Source organism: Brienomyrus brachyistius, chromosome 7 (assembly GCF_023856365.1).
Source record: "Brienomyrus brachyistius isolate T26 chromosome 7, BBRACH_0.4, whole genome shotgun sequence".
Lineage (NCBI taxonomy): Eukaryota > Metazoa > Chordata > Actinopteri > Osteoglossiformes > Mormyridae > Brienomyrus > Brienomyrus brachyistius.
In genome coordinates, this window is record NC_064539.1 from 4,621,607 (window position 1) to 4,643,502 (window position 21,896).

Sequence of the window (21,896 nt, forward strand, 5' to 3'; positions counted from 1 at the left end):
CAGGTGCCAATCTGAAGCTCAACAACTTTGGGCCTGGTCAGTACTTGAATAGGAGACCAACTAGGAAAGCTGTAGGTGTGGCCAACAAGGAAGCCCATTTTGTGGTCTGTGTGGATCCCAATGTCTCAGCATGGTGATCGAGAGAATGTGCTTTAAATATGGTGCCATCCTATGGATGAGATGTAATGCTGTGGTCCTGACTCTCTGAAATCCTAAAATTACTGGGCATCGGGTGGTACCCCTATGTTCTGGCTTAAATTGCCCACTGTGACCCCTTCACACTCTGACCATGTAATTGGTGAAAACCTTCCTGGTCCATCTCCATCTTGGCTACTGTGTGGTGAAAGTGATGGTGCAGAATGGCTGCCTTTGCATCATCACAGTGGTGGTTGAAGTGGCTCCCTACTGAAAGTGCTTTGTGTGTCACGAGAAGCATAACATTCATTCTCTCATTCAAAGTGTCTGCTATATAAATGAAGGCGAAATATAGCCTCATTAATAAAAACTATAGGTTCAATCTCTGGACATGCAGGTCAGGGTTAAAGCTTTCCCACTATTGATGTTTCCATTGACATGCTGCCCAGCCCACTCTTTACTGCATTCGAGTCTCTTATGACCTTTCACAGCTGATATGGGGGCATTGATTCGGTCATTATGTTTTACTAATCCAGGGACGCTAAGAATTCAAACTGTGCTCGTTCACTTTAAATGTAAAAAATGGAAATTTTAATAGGCCTCCAGTACGACAAAACAAGTTTCAGTATTGTTGTTGTAAGAAAGGTATTCTTAGTGTACTGTAATCATTAGCATATTTCGAGAAGTGAGTGAATTCCTTTACCTACTAGGAGATGGCGTAACGCTGTACTTTCCATGGCGCCAGCTGAAACAGGAAACTATCAGATATCCCATTAGGAACACTGTGATAACCTGGCTACCCTGTTGAACTAGTACCATGCCATATCAGTGTGCTGACACACTGGATCAGCCTGTGGTTCGGTAAGTTGGTTATGACTCCATACCTGTAATTAGATGCTTGCTGGTTTAAATCCCATGACTGACAGAGTAATTTCACAGTCTGGCTCTTCAGCAAGGCCCTTAACTCCCAAATGCTCCAGGGACTGTCTGACCCTGCTTTAGATATTCTGTATATCTTTCGGCAAAAGCTTCTACTAGATTAAAAAAATGGCTTACCAAACCGGTTAAGCAGCATGCTTCCACCACAATACCCCTCTACATCTCTTGCCTAATACTCGTTGTGTTAAAAAAAATACCCCACATCACGTTACACCGTGAGAATTCTTTATTTGAAATCGAGTGTGATATATAATTATTAAAGCTCTGACTGCAATACAATTTAATCTCTTTTCCTTAACGGACGACTATTGTCTACGCTTCGCACATGTGTTTACAATATAAATTTGAAAAAGAGAACGGCTGCGTTTAGTTTTTATGGCTTCAGCTCACAGCACCCTTTCCTATCGGTGTGATAATTGATACCGGGCAATGTGGCTGCGCGTTCAAACAGACAAAAGCCAAAACTTAAACTTGGGTTTGCTTTGCGTTTCAACCAATCAATGCCCGGCAATCGGCAGCGCAGCCAATGACAGGGCTGCAGTTGGGGAAAAATGCTTTGTGACGTTTGAAGGCGGTCCTGTTAAAAAAATCGAACCATCCCACTTCGAAAAAGAAATTGAAGGACTGGAAGGAGTGACAGGCATGCATTTACCTTTGCGGTAGGGTATGAGGTAAACTTTTTGAAAATAAAAGTTCGTTGTTTAATTTGTGTAATCATCTGTATTTTGATTACTTTAGGACACTCAACACGATATCTAGTTATAAGATATACCATACCCTTCATGGCTTTGATTGCTGCTGATCGCGACCGCAAACTGAACCTCTCAATAGCTATTTGCAATAAACCTGAAGCTGGGAGAGAAACTATTCAAAGTGCGCGCAACCACAGGGACAGGAAAATGAAGCCAAATGAAGCGGAGTTTTCCACCGATGGCCTGCCCAAGGTTTTCCTGCACAGTCTGCGGACGCTGTTTGACATCCTGGATGATGGGAAGAAGGGGTATGTGCATATATCCGAGATCGAGAGCCGGTGGCAGGGAGCCGACACGCAGGATTTGCCGGGAGGGGTGCTGGAGTGCCTGCGGCGGGTCGCCCCACCGCACGGTTACTTGACATTTGAGCGCTTCGTGGCAGGACTTCGGTACTCGATGCTCAACCCCGACAACGGACACTTAAAGCCCCGGTCCGGTGTTCCCCAGCGGCAGCCACAGTTGCATTACACCAGCCAGAAGCAAGGTCCTCCGCAACCACGGCAAGCGCCAGGGGTGAAATCACAGGGCTGCGCCCCCGGTCCCCGTACCGGAGAGATTAACGTGCGCCCACTGGGACCCAGCAATGCGGTAAATACGCAGCAGAACCGGGCCAGACATGAGGACTTAAACCCTGCCAGCCAAGGGGAGTGGGGACCCACTACGGCCCCAAGCGTCCCAGCCCGGTACAGCAACGCCGGGTACGATAGGACTGGCAGAAGTTTGGATCGGATCCCGGTTGCACCCGAAAGCGGTCCGCATGCAGCCGATTTGGTCAGAAATGGTAAACAGCCGCAGCAAGATCCAAGCCGGAGCAAGATCCGATCTATAGAGTCACTGGCACTGGAGTCGCCACAGATCCACAAAGGAAGTAAGTTTTGTGCTGAGCGAACATCTTGCTTTATAATTACAGCTAATTATATCCGAGGTACCTCAGCACGTTTAAGGTATATTGGTCGTACGTTATGTAAAATTAATTCCTTTCATTTTACCCCATCACAATCTGATAATGCATGTCAAAAATGAATGGTGCTGGTAGTTCAGTGTTGAAAGGGACATGGCACCCCCCAGGTACACTAACTCTGGATTGTGGGTGGGGGGGTTGGATTAAACCGAAAGCTTTGTCAGTGCCACATGTCCAGAGGGGGCAGGCACGCGTTGCTTTTCCCTGGACTTAAATGTCTTCCATGTATGCATGCAGCTGTACCGCCGAGGTGGCTGTAGTTTGCAGGTTAGGCAAATAACGGTCTGAGTCCACTCCTCCTGGCACCCTCCGGCCGGTATCTAGGGCTCGGTCTTTATCCTTTTTCTCGTAAATAAACGGTGCTAATCGGTGATTCAGGGCTGAGGCGCGCTTCGATGAGTCGCGGCACGTTTGTTGACTGATCACCCCGAAGGATTCTGGATGGTGTGAAGCAGATACCGACATGCATGCAAACGGCGTACCGCATTATCACAACAATTGCTGTGCTTTGACATCACCCGGGACTCTGCTGGAGGTCCTACCCATCTCTTGACCATGAGGCCAGGGGAGGTCCGGTTAATTAGCCCAGGTTCACGCGACCACACGGTTTTGCCCTGTGGGAGGAAACCAGATCAATAATGTATGCAATTCCACACACAGAGTGGGGCTGTGGTGCAATCCATCCAACCTTGGAGGCGTGGGGTGACAGTGCTACTCATTGAGTCATCATGTTGCATCTTAAATCTCACTTGATGGTGGAAAATGGCAGGATTAAATGGCATTGGTAGTAAATATAGTTTTAGCCCAGTGGCATAGGACAAACTGTCTAACCATGGGCTGGTTTCATTTGCATTGATTCTAGCCCAGATTTATATAACGTGCAAATATTGGACTGATTCTCAACTGGACTGTGTAGATGGACTGTGAGGGGAAACTGGAGTGAACCCCAAAGTGCCATGGGGAGAACATGCAATCTCCACACACAAGTCACCCAGGCGGAGACTCGAACCCAGGTCCCAAAGGTGTGAGGCAACAGTGCTAACCATCATGCCACCCCCTGAGCTAAAGTTTATATATATAGCATTTGAGGTCTTATACTTGTCTATAAGAATGACTAGCCTCAGGGCTGATATCCCCTGGATTGTGTGTTTGATTTAAAACAATATTGGCTCCTATATATCAAATGACTACTGTTACTAACCCACAGTGAAAATGATCTGTATTCCTAAATCTGACCGTACTACCCAGAAACCCTGGTTTCTTGCACCATTTGGGTGAGACTGCAGAGCACAGTGGCATAATCTCCTCTGCACATAATGCGGATTACAGCGGATTACATCTTGTTGGTGATTGACATGTGGCAGCAGAGAGCAATAATCCTATAGTAACACGTCTCTGGGAGCCTGTGTCTGTTTTTTGGAGCTTTTCCGAGCTATGTGTAGCACTGGGGTCACGTTCCTGATTGGGCAATATTGAGACAGCATGGGGGATTGTGAGAGGCTGGCAAGAAATCTGTCGTGGGATTATGGAGATGGGGCAAAAACATAAAAAGTGGAAAAATGAGTAGTGAGAGTTCTGGCCAGGATTTAGTGGGTTTTAATCCTAGATGGGGCACAGAAGACAAGCTTGGAAATAATCTGTGAATAAAAAGCAATACTGTCCCTCGGTATCCAAGGGGATTGGGCCAGGACCCCCCCAGGGACACACATCCCACATCTTCCATGGTACTTCAAATCATCTCTAGATTACTTATTTACATTGTCTTAGGTATTATGCTTTGTTAATAGATGTTATACTGTATTGTTTAGGGAATAGTGACACAGAAAAGAAATCTGTTACATGTTCAGTACAGATGCAGCCATCATAGTACATATAGAAATGATAATTATGAATGCAGAAAATATAAATGTATTCTTTCTCTTTTGTGTATTTAGTGTAGTACTTAGTGTGGTAAATTAAAATTTCTCTTTTTGGAACTTTTCTGAATTTTTTTTTCCCCCAAACATTGTCGATTCACAGCCAATTGAATCTGCGAATGCAGAACCTGCATCCAGAGGGTCAACTGGATATCAAACTCTGCGTCTTAAGAGCCCCTCTGCCTCGTTGCTGCCTGATTTCTGGTCTCCTGTCTCACCCCATGTGTTGCAGGGTGGGGAGGCGGTAACTAGGGAAAACAGTGCTTGTTGAGGCTTGCTGTCATGCTCTGGATTAGCTGTGAGCTGTCTACAGAAGAACTGGTTCGTGCTTTTAGACGGTGTACCAGTACCTCGGAGTAGAGACCCCCCCCCCCCCCCCAAACTGTCACGGGTTTTCCTTTTTGACAGTAACCTTTAGTTTCTAAATCCAAGCTTGTCTTATAGGCGATTGACTAACCACAGTGCTTTTCTCCACTGGATTGTGAGCTTTGTTGTGAACAAAAATGGCTCCTGTAAATGAGATGACTGTCCTTACTAACCCTTACAGAGTAAGGTAAAGTTGATTTAAAAATGGGGGTGGTTAATAAGATAAAAACAAAGGATAAATTAAGAGATATGTATAAAAATACTAGACGGTGTGCGAACTAGCATTATGTACAGCATACATGTTAGGCAGTTTGACCTGTTACAGATTAAACAATTTATATAATGCAGAGCACATAAGTATACAAGACCACCTGTACACTACAACCTTCAGGTGGCCAGCTTTGTCAGTTGTTTTCTAATAGCGCCTTACTGGGTGTTCCCCTACCACACTGACTCACCTGACTTATAAAGGGATGAAGAAAATCAACTTCTGAGTCACTAATTAAATTGATGTGACTACAGGCAATTTGAATGAAAAATCATTACTCCCCACACTCTATCCTATGTAAATGTGGGCACAGAGTTCGATTAGTGATGCATATCTGTTATTGTCTTACTAATTACACACTTTTACGGGTTAAAAAAAAGCAGTATTGCACTCATAATACACTAATATTATTGGATGGGGAGAAATGGAAGTATTAATCTATAGGATGTAAATTGATTTTAACATGAAGTACCATTGCTGTCTGTGGTTGAATAGATGATGATGTCACGTTTCATGTAAGGCATAAGTCTCCAGCATTGAAATCCAAACTGCTGCAGTTATCCGCCATCACATTGAAATTCACCAGCCATGCGACAAAACTAAACTTCACAGGTATTTGAATATGGGTGAGGAAGGAAAAAAAGCAAGAATGCAAAATCAGGACAGCCTTTAACAGTTAAAGAACCATAGAAAAATACTATCAGGAGATGCTGCCCTCTTAATCCTCTGCACTTTAGGCACTGATCTGTCGGTGTTGTATCTGTCTAACCCTGCCACCTTTAACTCTCAGGTTCTGTCTTTGGCTTTTGTTTTCAAAACCCTTGATTTGATCTTTTTTACATGCTTGTAGAAATCCAGGTCAAAATACACTCGTTAGTATAACTCCCTCTAGTGGCCATTTTGCTTAAAGCAGACAACAGCAATGACGGCTGCTTCACAGAAGTGGCTCTCGAGTGTCTGCACGGTGGCGTTTAACCACAGGCGGTTCTAGACTCTATTAGCATCAAAACGGCACCTCCGCAACCGCAGGCTGCGCTCGTTCAGGCCTCAATGACAAGCGATTACATCCACGGGCGTGCTGCGTATTTGCGCGTGCCTCTATGCAGAACAACCGTGGTCTATTGTTCGCGTGTGTGCGTGCACGCGTGCGCGCGCGCGTGAGCGAACTAGCTGGCTAATATTCTTAAGCGTTGTAATAGAATTTTAAAGTTGTACAATTGTTTTGTTTCTGACTGGCATTATTTTAATCAAATTTAGTTTTTGACCAAGACAACAACTAAGCGGCCCACCGACTGGCTACTCCGGGTATGCCACGGTCTAATCGCTCCGACTTAATTTCTTAGTGAGCTTTAATTGATATTATCCATATTTTACACATATTAATAGCTTCAAAACAGACATCCTTTGAGACTGCTATATTTATATGTATTTATCCAAATGAGAAATATTATTTGCTATATCCGTGCAAGACAATGTAAGTCGCTCTGGATAAGGGCGTCTGCCAAATACATAATGTAACAAACAAAACCTAAACTGAAATGAGGTTTTATTTTGCCAAAATAAGCATAGTATTTGTAAAAGTGGCGTACCAGGGCGTTTTTAGCAAAGCACTTCACTAGGAGCTCTTCCACCTGGCCCAGACTAATCCAGAATTACTATAAATTAGGTGGTGCATAAGGAGGAAGACAAAGGAAAAGAGGAAGGCCAATTAATTATGTGTTTTGTGTACTCTGTACTGGTTATGCAGTTGAATTAACGCTAGTTTTGATTTAAGTTTACTTTCATGCACCAGCAAAATTATCTCTAATAGAATTTGAATATTTGTGACAATGATTTGAGTTGTAGTCAGGACTAAAAGGAAGTGCACAGGAGAGGATAATGGACTTGTAAACTCTGGATTCCTGGGGTCAGTTTTAAATGGCACCAATTTACACAGTGTTATGAGCAGAGTCACCTTTATGGATTTGGTAGGTTTGTTCATCCCTTTGCATTAACTGGGTGCCTTTTGTTTTTTTGCCGTGCCTCTATATCCGTGTATGTTTGCTTTTGCTTTGTAATTTCTGTGTTGTCTTTGAGTTGTATAAGGTCTGTTACCTTAAGGGGCAGCTGAATGTACTGCACCTGGTCTGATTCGCACATATTATCAGGCTTAAAAGCTGAAATAAGACTGAAATGTGGTACAAGCCACAAGGAAGACAGCCAAAATGTGTTCTCAGTCTAAACTTGATTATGAGGGATTTTTGTGTGTTTGTTGATTTGTATACATTTACATGGATAAATGCATGGTATGCTTTTCTGTGTTCATTATGCCAAACTTTCACAGACTTTTTGAATTTTTCGCTGAATTGCTGGTGATGTGACATCGTCTGCCAAAAGGCCTGGCCCAGCCGGCAGTGCTCGCGTCCCTGGGAGTCGCAGTGCGCTCTTCCAGTCTCAGCACAATGCTGAGTTGTATGGGGGATTGTAGAGTTCACCTCTGGGCCCCATTTTCTGTTTGTGCAGGTGGCGATGAGGGCAGGGGGCTGCCCCGGTCGCGCAGTGAGACCACTGCGGGATTGGCTGGAGCCAGGCGGCATGGGCGGAGCAGAGCGGAACAGAGGCGCCACACCATCAGCAACGGGGTAGACTATGGAACGGTACTAAGCGCACAGCCGCAGACCCGGCTAAACCCCTGTCCGTCTTAGGAAGTGAACCAGCTTTTAATTCTGTCATCAGCCCTCCTGTGTTTCCAGCAGTTTTTATAGGGTTGCAAATAATTTTTATGGGGTGGCACAAACACCAAAAAATAATAATAATAATCATTACAATCTAGCTAGCTCGGTTTATTCCATTCCAATGTGCTTTGAGTGGAACATTGCTAAATAATTAAAAATACAGGTAATTAATTTAAAATGCAGCAAGAATAATCCTGGCTCATCCATGATAAACCGTATGTAAAATCAAAGGTTTTACGGACGTGTTTGTTCAGGAGTGTTGCAGTGCAAACGAGTTGACCGTGCAAACTGAGGGCGGGGCCTAGGCAGTCAACAGCCCAGCAGGGCACAACAGCTTTCCATAGTTTGGCTTATGAGATAAAATCTCTACAGCTGCATTTGGGGGTGGGCACAGAGGTGGCCAGAGGTTTCCAAGGGGTGGTGCCCTTGCTTTCCAGCAATGTTTCCTGGTGAGCCAGCGATAAGCAGGAAGTTAGGTAACAGAGTTCATTAGGTGATCAGGCCGGATCAGGCCGGGGTTGCTTCGCAACAACTGGATATAACCAGATGAAGTTGTATTTATAGTTTGTAAAATATATCTGCTTCAGGACTGGTCAGTGTCACAATGTGCCAGCATTGCATTCTGGGTAAAGGGGAAAAAAAGACAATGGAAAAAGGGGTGCATTTGACCGAGGAGCTGTTCCAAGGTCCAGTGGCTTTGTGACCTAATGGCTTTGTGACTGATCCTGGGGGGAGGTGTCGCTGCCGTGCCTTTTTTTGGATGGGGAATGCTAGCTATCGTGAGCTGCCTAATCATACGTCCAGTTATAGGCATGATAAGTATGTAAATCCTGGTTATGTAAATCTCCCCCGGGGCGATCGTGTTAGCGATGGGCTAATGCATAGCCGTAGCCATTGCTAAAGCTGCCAGAGTGCGTTTTCATTGTTGTATGGGCCGCTACCCAAACTTGTGTCAACAAGTTATATTCCTGTGCCCTCCCCCTCCCCTCCCCACTCTATCCCTCCCCTTCTCTTTTCCCCTGTCCTGCCACATTATTCACTCCCCTCTTTCCCCCACTGCTTCCCTCTCTCATTTTCCCTCAGAGCAGCTAGACATACTCTCTTCTGTTGTCTCTCTCCTTACTGCACTCCTTCTTCTGCTCTCTTTCGGCACCGCCCCTTTCCCTCCCTCCCCCCATTCCCCTGTCCCCTGTCCCGGCCAGCCGGCCGTGCGTCTGTCCCCATGGTAATGAGTCGGGTCGGGCCAAGGGGCCTGGGAGCAGGGGACTCGCCTGGTCAACCTGGCCCAGCTTGGACAGCGGTTTGGACAGCCTACACGACAGTCTTCATCCCCTTGAGCAGCAGCCTGTGTAGCAGCGAGGCACTGCAGTTTTTCCTCTGGGTGAGTGGGAGGATTAAAACTGGAGGGAGACAGCAGGTAGGACTGGCAGTTGAGCAGTGCGTGGACTGGGAGCCAAATGTTTATCTGTGATGTATGCCGCATGTCAATATTTAGACAAGGGGTTAAGAGGTGAAGCTCTGTAGGAGTACAGGGTGTCAGTGGGCTGATATTTTGACTGACTGACAGCCTGTCTGCTGCTGATAAGATTTGCGATGTTCAGGAGAGTTGAGCTGATGTCTGGGAGGGCACAGGCCCCTCGATTTTGCCGGTGCTGAGTGACATTTTTGTTTTGGAAGATGGATGCAGAAATGCGAGGCTCTCGCTCGGTGCCTTTCTGTCTGTCTGTGGCTGAGTTTTTTGTTTCATGGAAGCTTATTGGTGGACGCTGTGGTGTGACTTTCACTTTTTGGCCTGTTGGCGATGTTGCGAGCCTAGAAAAGCCGCGAGACCCCAGCTGTATCATCTCCAGCTTCTGCTCATTCAGCCATGCAGAATTTCCCACCATTGTGTGGTAAACCCCCCCCCCCCCCCCACCCTGTTCAGCCCTATAGAAAGTGCATTTTTTTCCCTTGCAGCGGCCCACCACCCAGACTCACAGCCTGACATTTTGGGTCGCACTTTATTCCCCGTATAATGGCTGCCACTTCCCCCACCCCTGTCCCCACCCCCCGCCCCCCACGTTCACCCATTCTCTGGCCGAAGCTCTCGCTTAAATACTTTGACGGGGGACCTGATTAATAGGTCCTGGGATAAGTGACATTGTTATTATCAAACAAACATCCGTATTTCGCTGTTGTTTGAAAATATGCGTATCAATAAGTAGCTATTTAAAATGTTGTTAAAAACGGTGTGAAAAGCGCGAATGTGCCGTGTAAGTTAGTGAGCAGTTGAAGGTGCAAGGAGGAGGTGCAATTGTGTCCGAAAGCCGGGTTTTACGGAGCGTGAAGCGCTGCCTGCAGTTGCCATGACTACGGGATGGGAATGGGCCAGCGTTTCGGAATGACTTCAGGAGGAAGCAGCTCCATGGAGCTGCCAGCTCTATTTCCATATTATGAATCGACGCCGACAGTATTTTAAGTGCATTTTTTTGTCTTTAGAGGCGAAACTCCTTGACATTTGAATTCCCTCAAATTAAATGACCTCCAGGCACCTCAGAAACTGATTACCCATAATGCATTGCCACAAAAGGTGAATAAGGTCCCATCTTCCTTCTTTGCCATCACCTAGCTGAAGCAGATGAAGGAACTGGAGCAGGAAAAGGACTCCTTGCTTGCTGGGCTGGACGTCATAGAACGAGCCCGGGAGTGGTACCAGAACCAGATCCAGAATGTGGCAGAGAAGCAGAGGCAAATGGGCCAGGCCAACCCAAGCACGGTGAGGGAATATGTTCCTGATTCTGCTGCTTGGATCCAAGCTATCAAAACCGCCTCGGGTTAAATTTAAAATAATGGCCGTTGGCCCTAAATGCATGGTAGCATGATGCTTCACCAGCGTGGTTTGTACGACCTGACACACTCTTTCTATTCTTATTTCATCACCTCCAGGATCTCTTCCCGGAGTCCGGTCAGGGCCGTGTGAACCTCCTGCTTCCCAAGTTACAGGACGTCAACCGCTGCCTAAATGATCTCATATCCTGCTCCGGAATGGTTAGTGAGAGTCACTCTGTTTCACATTTCACCTTCTTGTCGATTTGTCGATGCTTCCAACATCTGTTGGTAACTCTGCATATAACAAGTGCACACTGATCCTGCTGAATACATTTCTAGCATATTTACCTTATGTTACCTGGTTTTAATGGACAGTTACTTTCTTGTGTGGTGGGCCAAAGCCAGCCCTGTCTCCACCCTTGGGGTTCCTTTTCCTGAAGCTGTTGCACCGAAGATAGTCACTGAGCAAAGGCCTCCGTACTGAGCAGGAGTTTCAGTCACTTTCCTCCTCACTTACTGTGCAGCCCTTCACATCTCATGGTGCCCCACCACCGGCCATCCCCTCGAACCCCCAGCCACCTCCACCCACTGCACCAAATGCCATTCAGAGACTGAAGGACCAGAACCGGCTCCTCACCCAGGTCAGACTCTGCTACAACCCTTGACCTTTACACAATCATCAAAAAAATCAAGAAGCCATTGTTTTCTGCAACCCTGCTCCAGTTTTATCTCTGAATCTGCCACTGAACAGTCTTTTCTGTCTTTTCTCTGCCCTTTCTCTTCCCAACACCATCCCTTCCCCTGTTCCTCTGCTTTTTGTTTGTGCTCAGGAAGTGACTGAGAAGAGCGATCGGATTACCCAGCTAGAACAGGAGAAATCTGCTCTCATCAAGCAGCTTTTTGAGGCACGAGCTCGCAGTACCCATGACAACAGCGCTTTGGACTCCACCTTCATCTGAGTCCACCCAAAGGGGTGGGCACAACCATAGGCTACGCCTTGCCCTGGCCACTCCTGTGACTGGAACCCCCGTAAACTCTACCTTCATCTGGCCACTCCTATGACCTTGACTACCTAGGCTCCGCCTTCATCTGGCCACTCCCATGACCATGGCTACCTAGGCTCCGCCTTCATCTGACCACTCCCATGACCATGGCTACCTAGGCTCCGCCTTCATCTGACCACTCCCATGACCATGGCTACCTAGGCTCCTCCTTCATCTGGCCACTCCTATGACCTTGACTACCTAGGCTCCGCCTTCATCTGGCCACTCCCATGACCATGGCTACCTAGGCTCCGCCTTCATCTGACCACTCCCATGACCTTGCCTACCTAGGCTCTGCTGTCATCTGGCCACTCCCATGACCTTGACTACCTAGGCTCCGCCTTCATCTGGCCACTCCCATAACCTTAACGACCTAGACTTCACCATCATCTCACCACTCCCATGACCTTGATTACCTGGGCTTCACCTTCACCTGACCCTTGGCGAGACACTGGCATGAGGCTTGCCCCCCTTGTCCCTTGTTACTTTTTTCTACTATGGAGTTCTTCCTGGGATGAACCCTACTTCCATCACTTGAAAAAAGCTTCTTAATAAGAAGCTTATAATGGAAAAACATCAGTCACTTTCCAAGTTGGAGTGAATCCCATTAAAGTCTTTTATTACCTTTTTAATGAGAAACTATTTTCACCCTTGGTTTGTTTTAAGCTATCCCCCTTAATGGAGTGATTTAATTCTTCATGAATTTAATTAACCTAATAGTGGCTATACACTTCCTTATGGATGGCTGGTATTGAAAGCCAACAGGGAATATTTTGGCAGTGCTTTTGCCAAACCAAGAAGACGACAACCACTCATCCTTCGGACCTTACCGTTAACATGGATGGATTAGCTCAGTGCTACATTTTTGATTAAATATCAACACCCCCCCCCAAATCCCTTCAGTGAGTGTGAATGACCTGAGCAAGAGCAAATATTCCCCAACGGGGGAACGTGTGGGCGGGACGAGAAAGGAGCTTGCATGCTGAAGAGGTTTGCGGCCTTGGGCTGTGACCTTCATCTGATTCCACCCCCCACGGCGAATGGAAACGGAAGTGACTGGAAGGTGGTGCAGTTGGCATCACGGAAGTGTTTCGGTGTTTGATGGAACAAGACCCCTCTCAAGTTGGTGCGAGTGTAATGCTGGGGAAGAGGTAGGTCACTGTAGGTCGAATGAGCTTGAGTTGGATCTGCATGTTGTGATCAGCTCCAAGTTGGATTAAGTAATAGGGAATCGAAGTACATTCTCCATTCTACCCCTCCATAAACAGTAACTCCCAATCTTGGTGGTATACAGATTTCTTTCAGAATGAATGGGACGTCTGTTTACACTATATACTGCATCGTGCCGATAATTCAGGCCACACAGACATGCTGCTCTCCCCCGTCGTCTGTAATCTGCAGATAATGGTTTTAAAGAAACTGACTGTTCAGTTCTGGTGTTCGGAGGGACTGTGTTTTGGAGCTTATTTGTATGCTGTTGCTTTTGAGGGGGGATGTACCAAAAAAACTCTGTGATGGGGGTGCTCTCCTTTTTGAAAATGCGGTCCAAGGAATGTAGGAAGCCAATGGAAATTTCTGTTTGTCACAAATGCAGATGGCATTTCTGCATATGCAATACATACTGTTTACATATTAATTAGTCGTTTGACTGATTGATGCAGTGTCTCGTAAGAAAGCCCGACATGTCAGTTATATAAAAATATGTAATATTTTTAAATGACATATTGATTTTACCGATAAGATAAATATCTTTAGTTGGTTCCGTATATATTATAAATTAGTGTCACCAATAACATCGTTTTTTTCATGAGCCCATTTATACACACGGTGAGTTTGAGAATGAGTACATGTTAGATCTAAAAAAGGAGGAAAAATCCTTATTTATAGTTGTATAACTATTTAGTCTGGATAAACATAAAGGCACGGAACAAATATCAAGGAGCTAGTAAGCTGCCAACAACAACATAAACCCCCCGAGTACAGCATTTAACCTTTTTTTTTAATTACTAATTGATTTTTGACATGTTTTAGCAGTATTGCAAAATTGAAACCACTGTATCATACTTTACAGCACTGTCAACTCCTGCTTGACCACAAGTTTACTGAAACCTATACATGCACCACTGATAACCTAAGCGAATTCTATTCTCCATCGCAGGTGTGTTGTGTTAGCCGACTGCTGTGGGAAGGTGCAGGAGTGATACTTGAGAAAGCTTATGAATGTATTAAAATATGTATTTTGTCTATCCTACCTGCGTTTTGCATTTTGTTTTTAAATTAGATCTCATATTTGAACTTTTACGAGTATAGAGAAATGGTGAGAGATCCTGATCACTTTTTGAACAGAGCTGTGTGCGTTTGTATGTCAGAGCATATTGGGCATGTGTTATGGTTCCATCCATCGAACTCCAGAAGAATTCACTCCATTCACAGGCATTTTCTTCTGTCATTCTGTATAAGTCTTTGTTTACCTGCTATTGCTTGTAAATAACAATAAAGCATTAAGTACATAGCACTTAAATGTGTTTCATGTAATATCTCTTTAATTTCCCTATACAAGGGGAGAACTGCTTGTTTGTTGATTAGGGACTAAAATCTGATATGTTTCAGTTCTCCAGACACTTTACATCTTGTGAAAAATGAACAAGAAAACTTTGAGCTGCAGTGGGTTATTCAGTCAGTCAATCAGTCAGATAATTTATGAGACTGCAATTGATTATGACTTATCAGCTGCAGGAACAAATATCAACACCTGCATGAAATCCCCATTCTGACCCCAGTCAGCATTTTAAACAGAGTCATAACGTGCAGAATAGCAAGTTTAATGTGGGGTCAACAAAGATAGACAGAGGACAAGTAAAGAATGAAAATAGGATGGGGGGAAAGAACTGCACAATGCAAGCATCAGTGTCAGATGATGGTAAGTTAGTCCATGGTATTGCATTGTTAACATTCAGATCTGTTCCAAAATAACAATAGTGTTACGGTGACAATAGAAATGGCAGCGAGATTCACCTACTTAAAAAAACCTACTTAATTACAGGTAGGGCCCCTAGAGTAGAACCTAACTTGTGCAAATGACATGTCTAGATAGCGATCAGGTAAATGAGAAGCAAGCGTCAACAAGCCAGCCCATTACAATATTAGCAGGTGTGTACAACCAAATGCAAGGAATAGAACTCTTAGTCAGAATTCACAATAAACTAACAGCTATTTTGTGCATTTTGTAGAATGGAGTCAACCACCTCTTTTTAAACACTATCATTAAATTACATTTACTTGAGATTCTCCCTTTTCATGTCCTGAAACAGCAATAGACTAGTTTAAGTAGGAATGCTTGTCACACTTGTACACCTTAGCAATGGACATGGACCTTCTAACCACTGAACCTTATGAACCTTACCTTACTACCTGAATGTCCGAATCATGCCTTGGTTCCAAGGTGTTGAATGGACTCTGACACTGGAAACCCTCCCATCAACAAACAGAGTATTGAAGCCTTCAGCTTTGCAATCTGCCAAGTTAAAGTGAGAATTTGATGTGCTTTTGGCTACGATTAAACTATATTATGCAGCACCATGACAGCAGTGAGTTTTACCGGGTCTGTTAATGTGCTTAGTGCTGATGACATCGCTGCCACCCTGAGGTCTTCCCCTAAGGGCCTTGTTTTCCTAAACTCCATGTTATCATCTCATAGCCGAGTCACAAGTTTATTGGACTCCAAGAAGTCCAGTTATTTTCTCTTTACACCTTTATCAGATCTCACCCCAATGATTGACAATGTTCTCTGGATCCTCATGTTAGCCAACAGCTTTTCCAGACCTAATAGATTCATATTAAGCTTCATTGACAGGGATGCGATTCATTGTCTTACATACACTTAACACTTCATGTATGTTTGCCTAATGAATAAAATCAACTGCCATATACTCAATAGACTTGCTTTGAAATTGAACAACAATAAAACTTAATTGTTTAGCCAAAATTCTATAAATATGGCACCAAGAGAGCAATCTGGGGGTGTAGAAAAGCCAGCTCACCTCCTGGTTTATCCGCCACCTGTCATCAAAGCTGCCACGTCATCCACATGTAAGATGTTACACTTTGTTACACTGACTTTCAGAAGTGTACCGTCCGACTGTTGCATCACTTGTTTACTCCGCATTTCCGACAGGCACCCATTGCCTGTTGCATCAGCGCCGATTTGTGCCCATCATTACAGTTTCTTGGTGTTTTCCAAGAGCTGATTAGTTTTCATTATCATTCATTTGTCTCACAGTGTCCATTCAGTGCCGGATAACAACACAAGCTCCAGGTGGGTCTTACAACTATGTTTTGTAGTTCAAGAACCTGCACCCTCCATTGCAAAGAAGAAGGAACCTAAGACCAGTCCACCAGCAGGCAATTTCCACGCGTCTCTCCCACTGATCTCCATGGCCTGGCCGCAGTTCCAGTGGTACTTGGCTACACTGCATGTCGTCCTTTTCTCTCGTCTTGGGTCGTGGCTCAGCGCAAAACTTACAAACGAAGGCTGACAGACTGACTGTGACATCCGTGCACCGCCATCGTGCTCACGGGTAAGACCGGTCTGATTTCACCAGAGAGCTGGCCTCCATCTGTGTACTGGAATCATACCACAAGGTAACACTATACATTTCAGGAATGATAATGCAATTAACACTGTAATTAAGGAATGATTTATAGGTACAATAAAAATGAGAGATTCTAATTTAATTTCTCCATCATTTACAACAAAGGAAAAAAATGAAAAGATGAGCATTGAACAGTAGTAATTGAACACATAGGGAATAGTTTCATACACATTATTATTGTTTATCATTTAACTTTCTTTTTTGCTAGATTTATATTTAGGCCTATTTCAACGCAGATGTATGTTACACATGCATTGTCCAGTTGGGGATTGAATTATTTTCATTTTATTTGCCATACATTTACATTTATAAATTGATCCCATAGTTTTGGGGTGAATTGTACTGGTAAGAAAGCTTAAAGTTAATGTATTTTATTTATTCGAATAAAATCATCACTATCAATGCATATCATTTTGCATACTAAAAAGAATGAAAAAAATTTTAAACAATTAAAACACTCGCTAAAGCGCGAAGGTTATCAGAGTAGTGTGTATTTCTTTTCTTCCATTTATATGTCTTACAATCATTAGATAAGGAATAAACAATGAATGCGAAAATAAATTAAAACATTTTTTTAAGAAAATTTCCCCGCAACCATATACTGTATATGCGACTGGAAGATGGATGAACGGACTAACAATCGCACTTTGAAATGCAGTCGGGAAAAGGCGTCGTTTAATGCTCGGCTTTGGCGCAGACTTTTCTTTCCACTTTTAATAAAAAGTCATGCTAATCATGGACATGTTGGAAAACCAGAGCCAATATTAATGCCGTTGGCGAGAATAAATATTTGCTATAACAGGCCAATGCATAAATAAATTCATATTTAAACTGGATGTGGTGTATTTGATTTTGGATAAGAATGGCCGACTTCTCATAAAATTTACCTGGATGGAAATTTTATAAACGGCGCTCACGGAGAAATTTATCGTTATTTGCATACGCATGCACATGGATAGGACATTAAGGTATTGTAGGCGCATGAATGAAGAGATTAGCGTTGACTTTTGGCAGAAACGTGCTTGGTGAATTCATTTTAAGAAAGTCCTAAATGTAGCAAAACTGGGCATTAAATGTGACAGTTTGTATATGACACCAGATACGACATGATCAAAAGTTTGCTGCACTGAATTCTCGTTATGTAGCACACATATGAAAAAGTTATTACAAATGCATGACTCTTCCAATACAAAGGTTTATGAAAAATGACCATGCAGAGAAAGTGTAGTTCGCCAGCCTTTGCTGGATATGCGGCCATGGAAACTGGATGGAGAGAAACCGAAAAGTATTATACTTAGGCTACTTGTAATTATGTCACGTTATTCGTGTTAATTTGCAGTCAGCAGCTGGCATTTGTGCCCATACTGTCACCCTGAAGGACGCACTTTAAAGCTTTATGCGAAGTCTTCTGAGTCCGCAAGTTCAACAGAATTAATTTTCTCGCAGACTCGTCCATCTCTAGACTTACAATGGTATTTTAATAATGTAGATTAATAAACATATATGGCGCTTTGGAGAACAAAGAGAGGAAAAGGTAAACATACGTGCAATGTCGAGCTTAATATGAAGGACGTAGAACAGAATTGACCTAGTCTTTAATTTATAAGAACGCACGGATATTCATTCAGAAGGATATTTAAAATATACTTTTAAGAAAACCTGAGAGGCTGTTTTTTCATATATAGAACTGAAAAAGACTTGGATACAATGCGTCTAATGCACATATCACTGGTACTGGACAAAAGAACTCATCATTCGGACACGTAAAAGAACCTCAAGATGGGCTTTTATAAAAAAAAGTTTCGGAACCTGGTCCTGATTTCACGAAGCTGAAGTTGGCAACTTATTCGCTGATTCTGATTCATTTGGCTTCTCATTCGACAGAGTTTCACTCTGCAACTGAAGTTAACTCCTTATTCGCCGCTTTAGTAGCGGGAGTGTTCACGGGTGGCGAAAGCTGCGCAGTTAATCATTGAGACCTTTTCTAAGTGAATTTCAACGTCGGAACCTACGCATATAATGAAAATGATTTTCATGAAAATTATTTTGTAGCTAGAAAAACTACGCGGTCCACGCGATAACGTTTTTCTTTTTTCTAATTGTACTTATTTATTGATTGATATTCTATATATATGCACCATGTTCATAACGCTATTTGCCGGTGTATATCGTTGTACTGACAATAAAACTGTCTTGGAATATAACACCTAAAATAAAGCATCATATTATTCTCAATACACAATAGGTACCTCACTATATAAAAATGTTAAATTGTGTTGACCCAGACTGATTTAACATTGTAAAAATCAGACATTACACACATTAGTTTAAATCAGCTGCCAGGTTTCCAGTTATTTTGCAAGCCTAAACCTGTCTGGGCCAGGCAAATATGAACTTCTCAGTGTACACCAGGTACCGAAATATATAGAAAAAGTGACATTGTCCAGGCCCAGACTGAATTAATACTTTAAAAATCAGATGGAAACGAGGCAAGTCATGTTATAGAGCACAGCGAATGAGAAGCCAGGTTTCCATGCCCATTGTTACACCTTAAACCTCTCTGGGCAGCAGGATCACACACGCAGCAATACAATGACTGGACTGGAGAGCTCAGCAGGAGGAGACACTTTATACACCACAGATGAGGAGCAGACGAGAAGCACCTGGGATCCACACCAGGGCTGAAAGGAGAGGCAGGGTTAAACGAGGAACAGGTGTGGCTCGTTAGCGCCACACCACAGGGAACAAGGAAGAAAAAGGCAAAACAGCACCCATCTCTCAAAATATGGTAACATCAGTGTTCGAACCTTCAAAAAGGTCCAGTAATAAAAATCTATTATGGTTCTTATTCCACAAAACAAGATAATTTGCACAAAAAATTGTAAAAACAACTAGATAATTTCCCATTCACAACTCACAGTTTAGGGACAAAGAGGAGGAGTTGCGGGTAATGATGGTAAAAAAAAAAGTCAATATGGGCAAACTTCTAATGTTTTTACTTTACACACCTCCTTGTGTTTTATTGCCTACTTAAATATTGGCCAGCAGATCAATCTTTCATTCTCCACAAAAAAACAATGTAACACACTGGCAGCCTGGCAGGTTTCACGGCCCGGCACAGTGATATTAGACAAAAGTACATTGGTTATTATTCAAATTTTCCGAAACAGGAATATGGAGACGTAATCAAAAAATGTTGCAACCTTGCCAGGAGACCAGTCCCATAATTCATTACTCCCCTGCTTCTTTCTTGGGAAGCAAATTAGTAATACCACTCTTTCCAGATCCACAAGTATGATCTTTGCATTCTTGATATAGACCAGATTAGGGACTAAAAAGTGTTCCTCCAAGGAATCACTATTGGGCCCAGTTCCTGTGGTATGTATATGACAAAAGGTTCTGGTTCCTGAAAAAAGTTCCCGTGGTGTGAAAGCACCCCTAAAGTAGGGGAGTACCCGGAAGTGGAGTCCGTTTATTACTCTGATCCTATAATGGACATTTGCTAAAATGTTTTTCACTAGCAATAACAGCTGGAAAAATTTGTTCATTGTTTAATATTAATTCTGATTTTTTTTCCTCCCTGTGTATTAACAGACTATCTGTTTCTAACCTTACCTGAGGAACTATCCAAGGAAGCTTCCTCACAGCTGGTCAGGATGGAAATTCACTACATCAACAGCTCTGTTATATTTATAAGTAAATGGTTCAATGCCTCAGGTCGGGAATTGACCTTATTTGAGCAGTGTGAACACATGCCCTCCATGATCTTTTTTTATTTGAGCCTGCAGTATGTTAACATGTTCTTGGGAATCCCAGCCAACTTGATGGTTTTGTGGCTTCTGCACAAAAACAAAGCAGACTCCTCCACCTCAGACATCTTTATTTGGCACCTGGCTGTCCTGGACACCCTCTTCTGCCTCCTCCCGCCGCTGGAATTGGCCAATATCATGTACCTGACGAGCAGCAGCCTCCGGTACGTGCTACGCTTCTTCTACGGCATCAAAGATTCATCCTCGCTCTTCCTCTCCTGCATCTGCTTGGACCGCTACATGGCAGTGGTCCACCCCATTACCTTTGCGGCGCTGAAGGACCGCCGGCACCGGTCAGTTTGCGCCGCGGTTGTGTGGGTCTTCACACTGGCGTATGCGGCAGTCAAGTGTGTGGGAACCATCGTAAAATTCGAGAAGGCCTTCACTGTCATGATCCTGGGCACATTCGCTATTATGCTTTTCTGTAATCTGTCCATTCTCTTCACCCTCCGACACTCCGGACCAGTTCGAGACGTGATGCACCCAGTCAAGAAGAAAGCCTTCAAGATGGTCCTCATCATCCTGACCATCATCATTTTCAACTACTTGCCTCCTGTGGCACTCTTTCCATTTGAGGAGTACTTCTCTCACAATGTCTTCCAGTGTTACATCAACTACGTCACCTTTGGATTCATGGATATCAGCAGCACCATCCAGCCCATGCTGTACCTGTCAAAGGAGAAGCTGTCTTGCTCACCCAGGTGCTGCTGTAAAAGGTGCTTTGACCAGGAGATGCATGAAGTCTCAACATAAAACAGCAGAGGTTTTTGGTTTATGTCTAGCTTAAGTTTTTTCCATAAGTACTGTTTTTTTGTTACAAACTTAAATGTTAACATGTAGCTACATAAAACCTCACAAATTTGCATCTTCATTATGATAGATACATAAATAATCCCTGTCATCCTCTCAAGGTGCAAAAGACAATACTTGATGTAAAAGAAAAACTCTACGTTTGACAGGTTCATTTTGGAATTCCGGGTCTCTGTGTTCTTCATAAACAAACAACTTTCATTACTTGTCTACTCTTTTAAGAACAGGTAACATTAAATAAATTGTATTTATTACTTTATTATTATTTTTAATGTTTTTCTGTTGCACTTACTGGTATTTGAATAGTCTTATGTTTTTACTTTGTTAATAGTTATATGTGCTCCTGCTCCAAACTGCTTATATTTGTACCTGGGCATTCACTGGAAGCTCAGCTGAACTGCGCTTATGGCAAGTCGACTCCTAGCTCTGCTCATCTGTTAAATATGTAGATATAATGTGTCACGGTCACGCTGGGTTCATAAAGAAATTCCAAGTTCCTAGTCAGAAAGTTCACATAGAAAACCTTCTGAAATCTGAATTCTGACTCATATTTGATGAATACATCAGACACTAGATTGTAACAAAACAATTATTTTGTCTTAATGGGAACTTCAGACAGTCATTACAAAGCAGCCTTCCTGCCTAATTAATTTCATTATTTTTATTTGACAGCACAAAGATATTTCAGGCTTTCCTGTATCATAAATTTCTGTCTGCAGCCTT

The 21,896-nt window shown here is 43.5% G+C and overlaps 2 protein-coding genes across 4 annotated transcripts; both read left to right on the top strand.

Annotated features, from left to right (window-relative positions):
- The first annotated feature begins 1,688 nt into the window (after positions 1-1,688).
- Positions 1,689-14,417, top strand: sapcd2 (suppressor APC domain containing 2). 3 transcript variants are annotated; one of them, XR_007398857.1, is made up of 7 exons: positions 1,689-2,694; positions 7,840-7,973; positions 10,660-10,806; positions 10,977-11,078; positions 11,384-11,500; positions 11,690-11,922; positions 11,966-14,417. XR_007398857.1 is itself a non-coding variant. In XM_049019809.1 (6 exons), exons 1-6 carry the CDS (start codon positions 1,857-1,859, stop codon positions 11,816-11,818), a joined length of 1,467 nt encoding a protein of 488 aa, XP_048875766.1. In that variant the 5' UTR covers positions 1,689-1,856; the 3' UTR covers positions 11,819-14,417. The 3 variants fall into 3 exon arrangements, 1 of the variants encoding a protein (XP_048875766.1); XR_007398859.1 differs by having other exon boundaries at positions 12,009-14,417; XM_049019809.1 differs by having other exon boundaries at positions 11,690-14,417.
- A 2,002-nt stretch (positions 14,418-16,419) lies between these two features.
- LOC125746140 (proteinase-activated receptor 3-like) lies at positions 16,420-21,510 on the top strand. The gene is made up of 2 exons (XM_049019811.1): positions 16,420-16,543; positions 20,149-21,510. The coding sequence occupies exon 2, from the start codon at positions 20,211-20,213 to the stop codon at positions 21,114-21,116; it is 906 nt and encodes a 301-aa protein (XP_048875768.1). The 5' UTR covers positions 16,420-16,543; positions 20,149-20,210; the 3' UTR covers positions 21,117-21,510.
- The last annotated feature ends 386 nt before the right edge of the window (positions 21,511-21,896 follow it).

Coding starts and splice junctions, on each gene's coding strand:
- LOC125746140 (XM_049019811.1), top strand. CDS start 20,211: ATGGAAATTCACTACATCAACAGCTCTGTTATATTTATAAGTAAATGG.
- sapcd2 (XM_049019809.1), top strand. CDS start 1,857: ATGGCTTTGATTGCTGCTGATCGCGACCGCAAACTGAACCTCTCAATA. Junction 10,807..10,976: donor GCCAGGCCAACCCAAGCACG/GTGAGGGAATAT, acceptor CATCACCTCCAG/GATCTCTTCCCGGAGTCCGG. Junction 11,079..11,383: donor TCATATCCTGCTCCGGAATG/GTTAGTGAGAGT, acceptor CTTACTGTGCAG/CCCTTCACATCTCATGGTGC.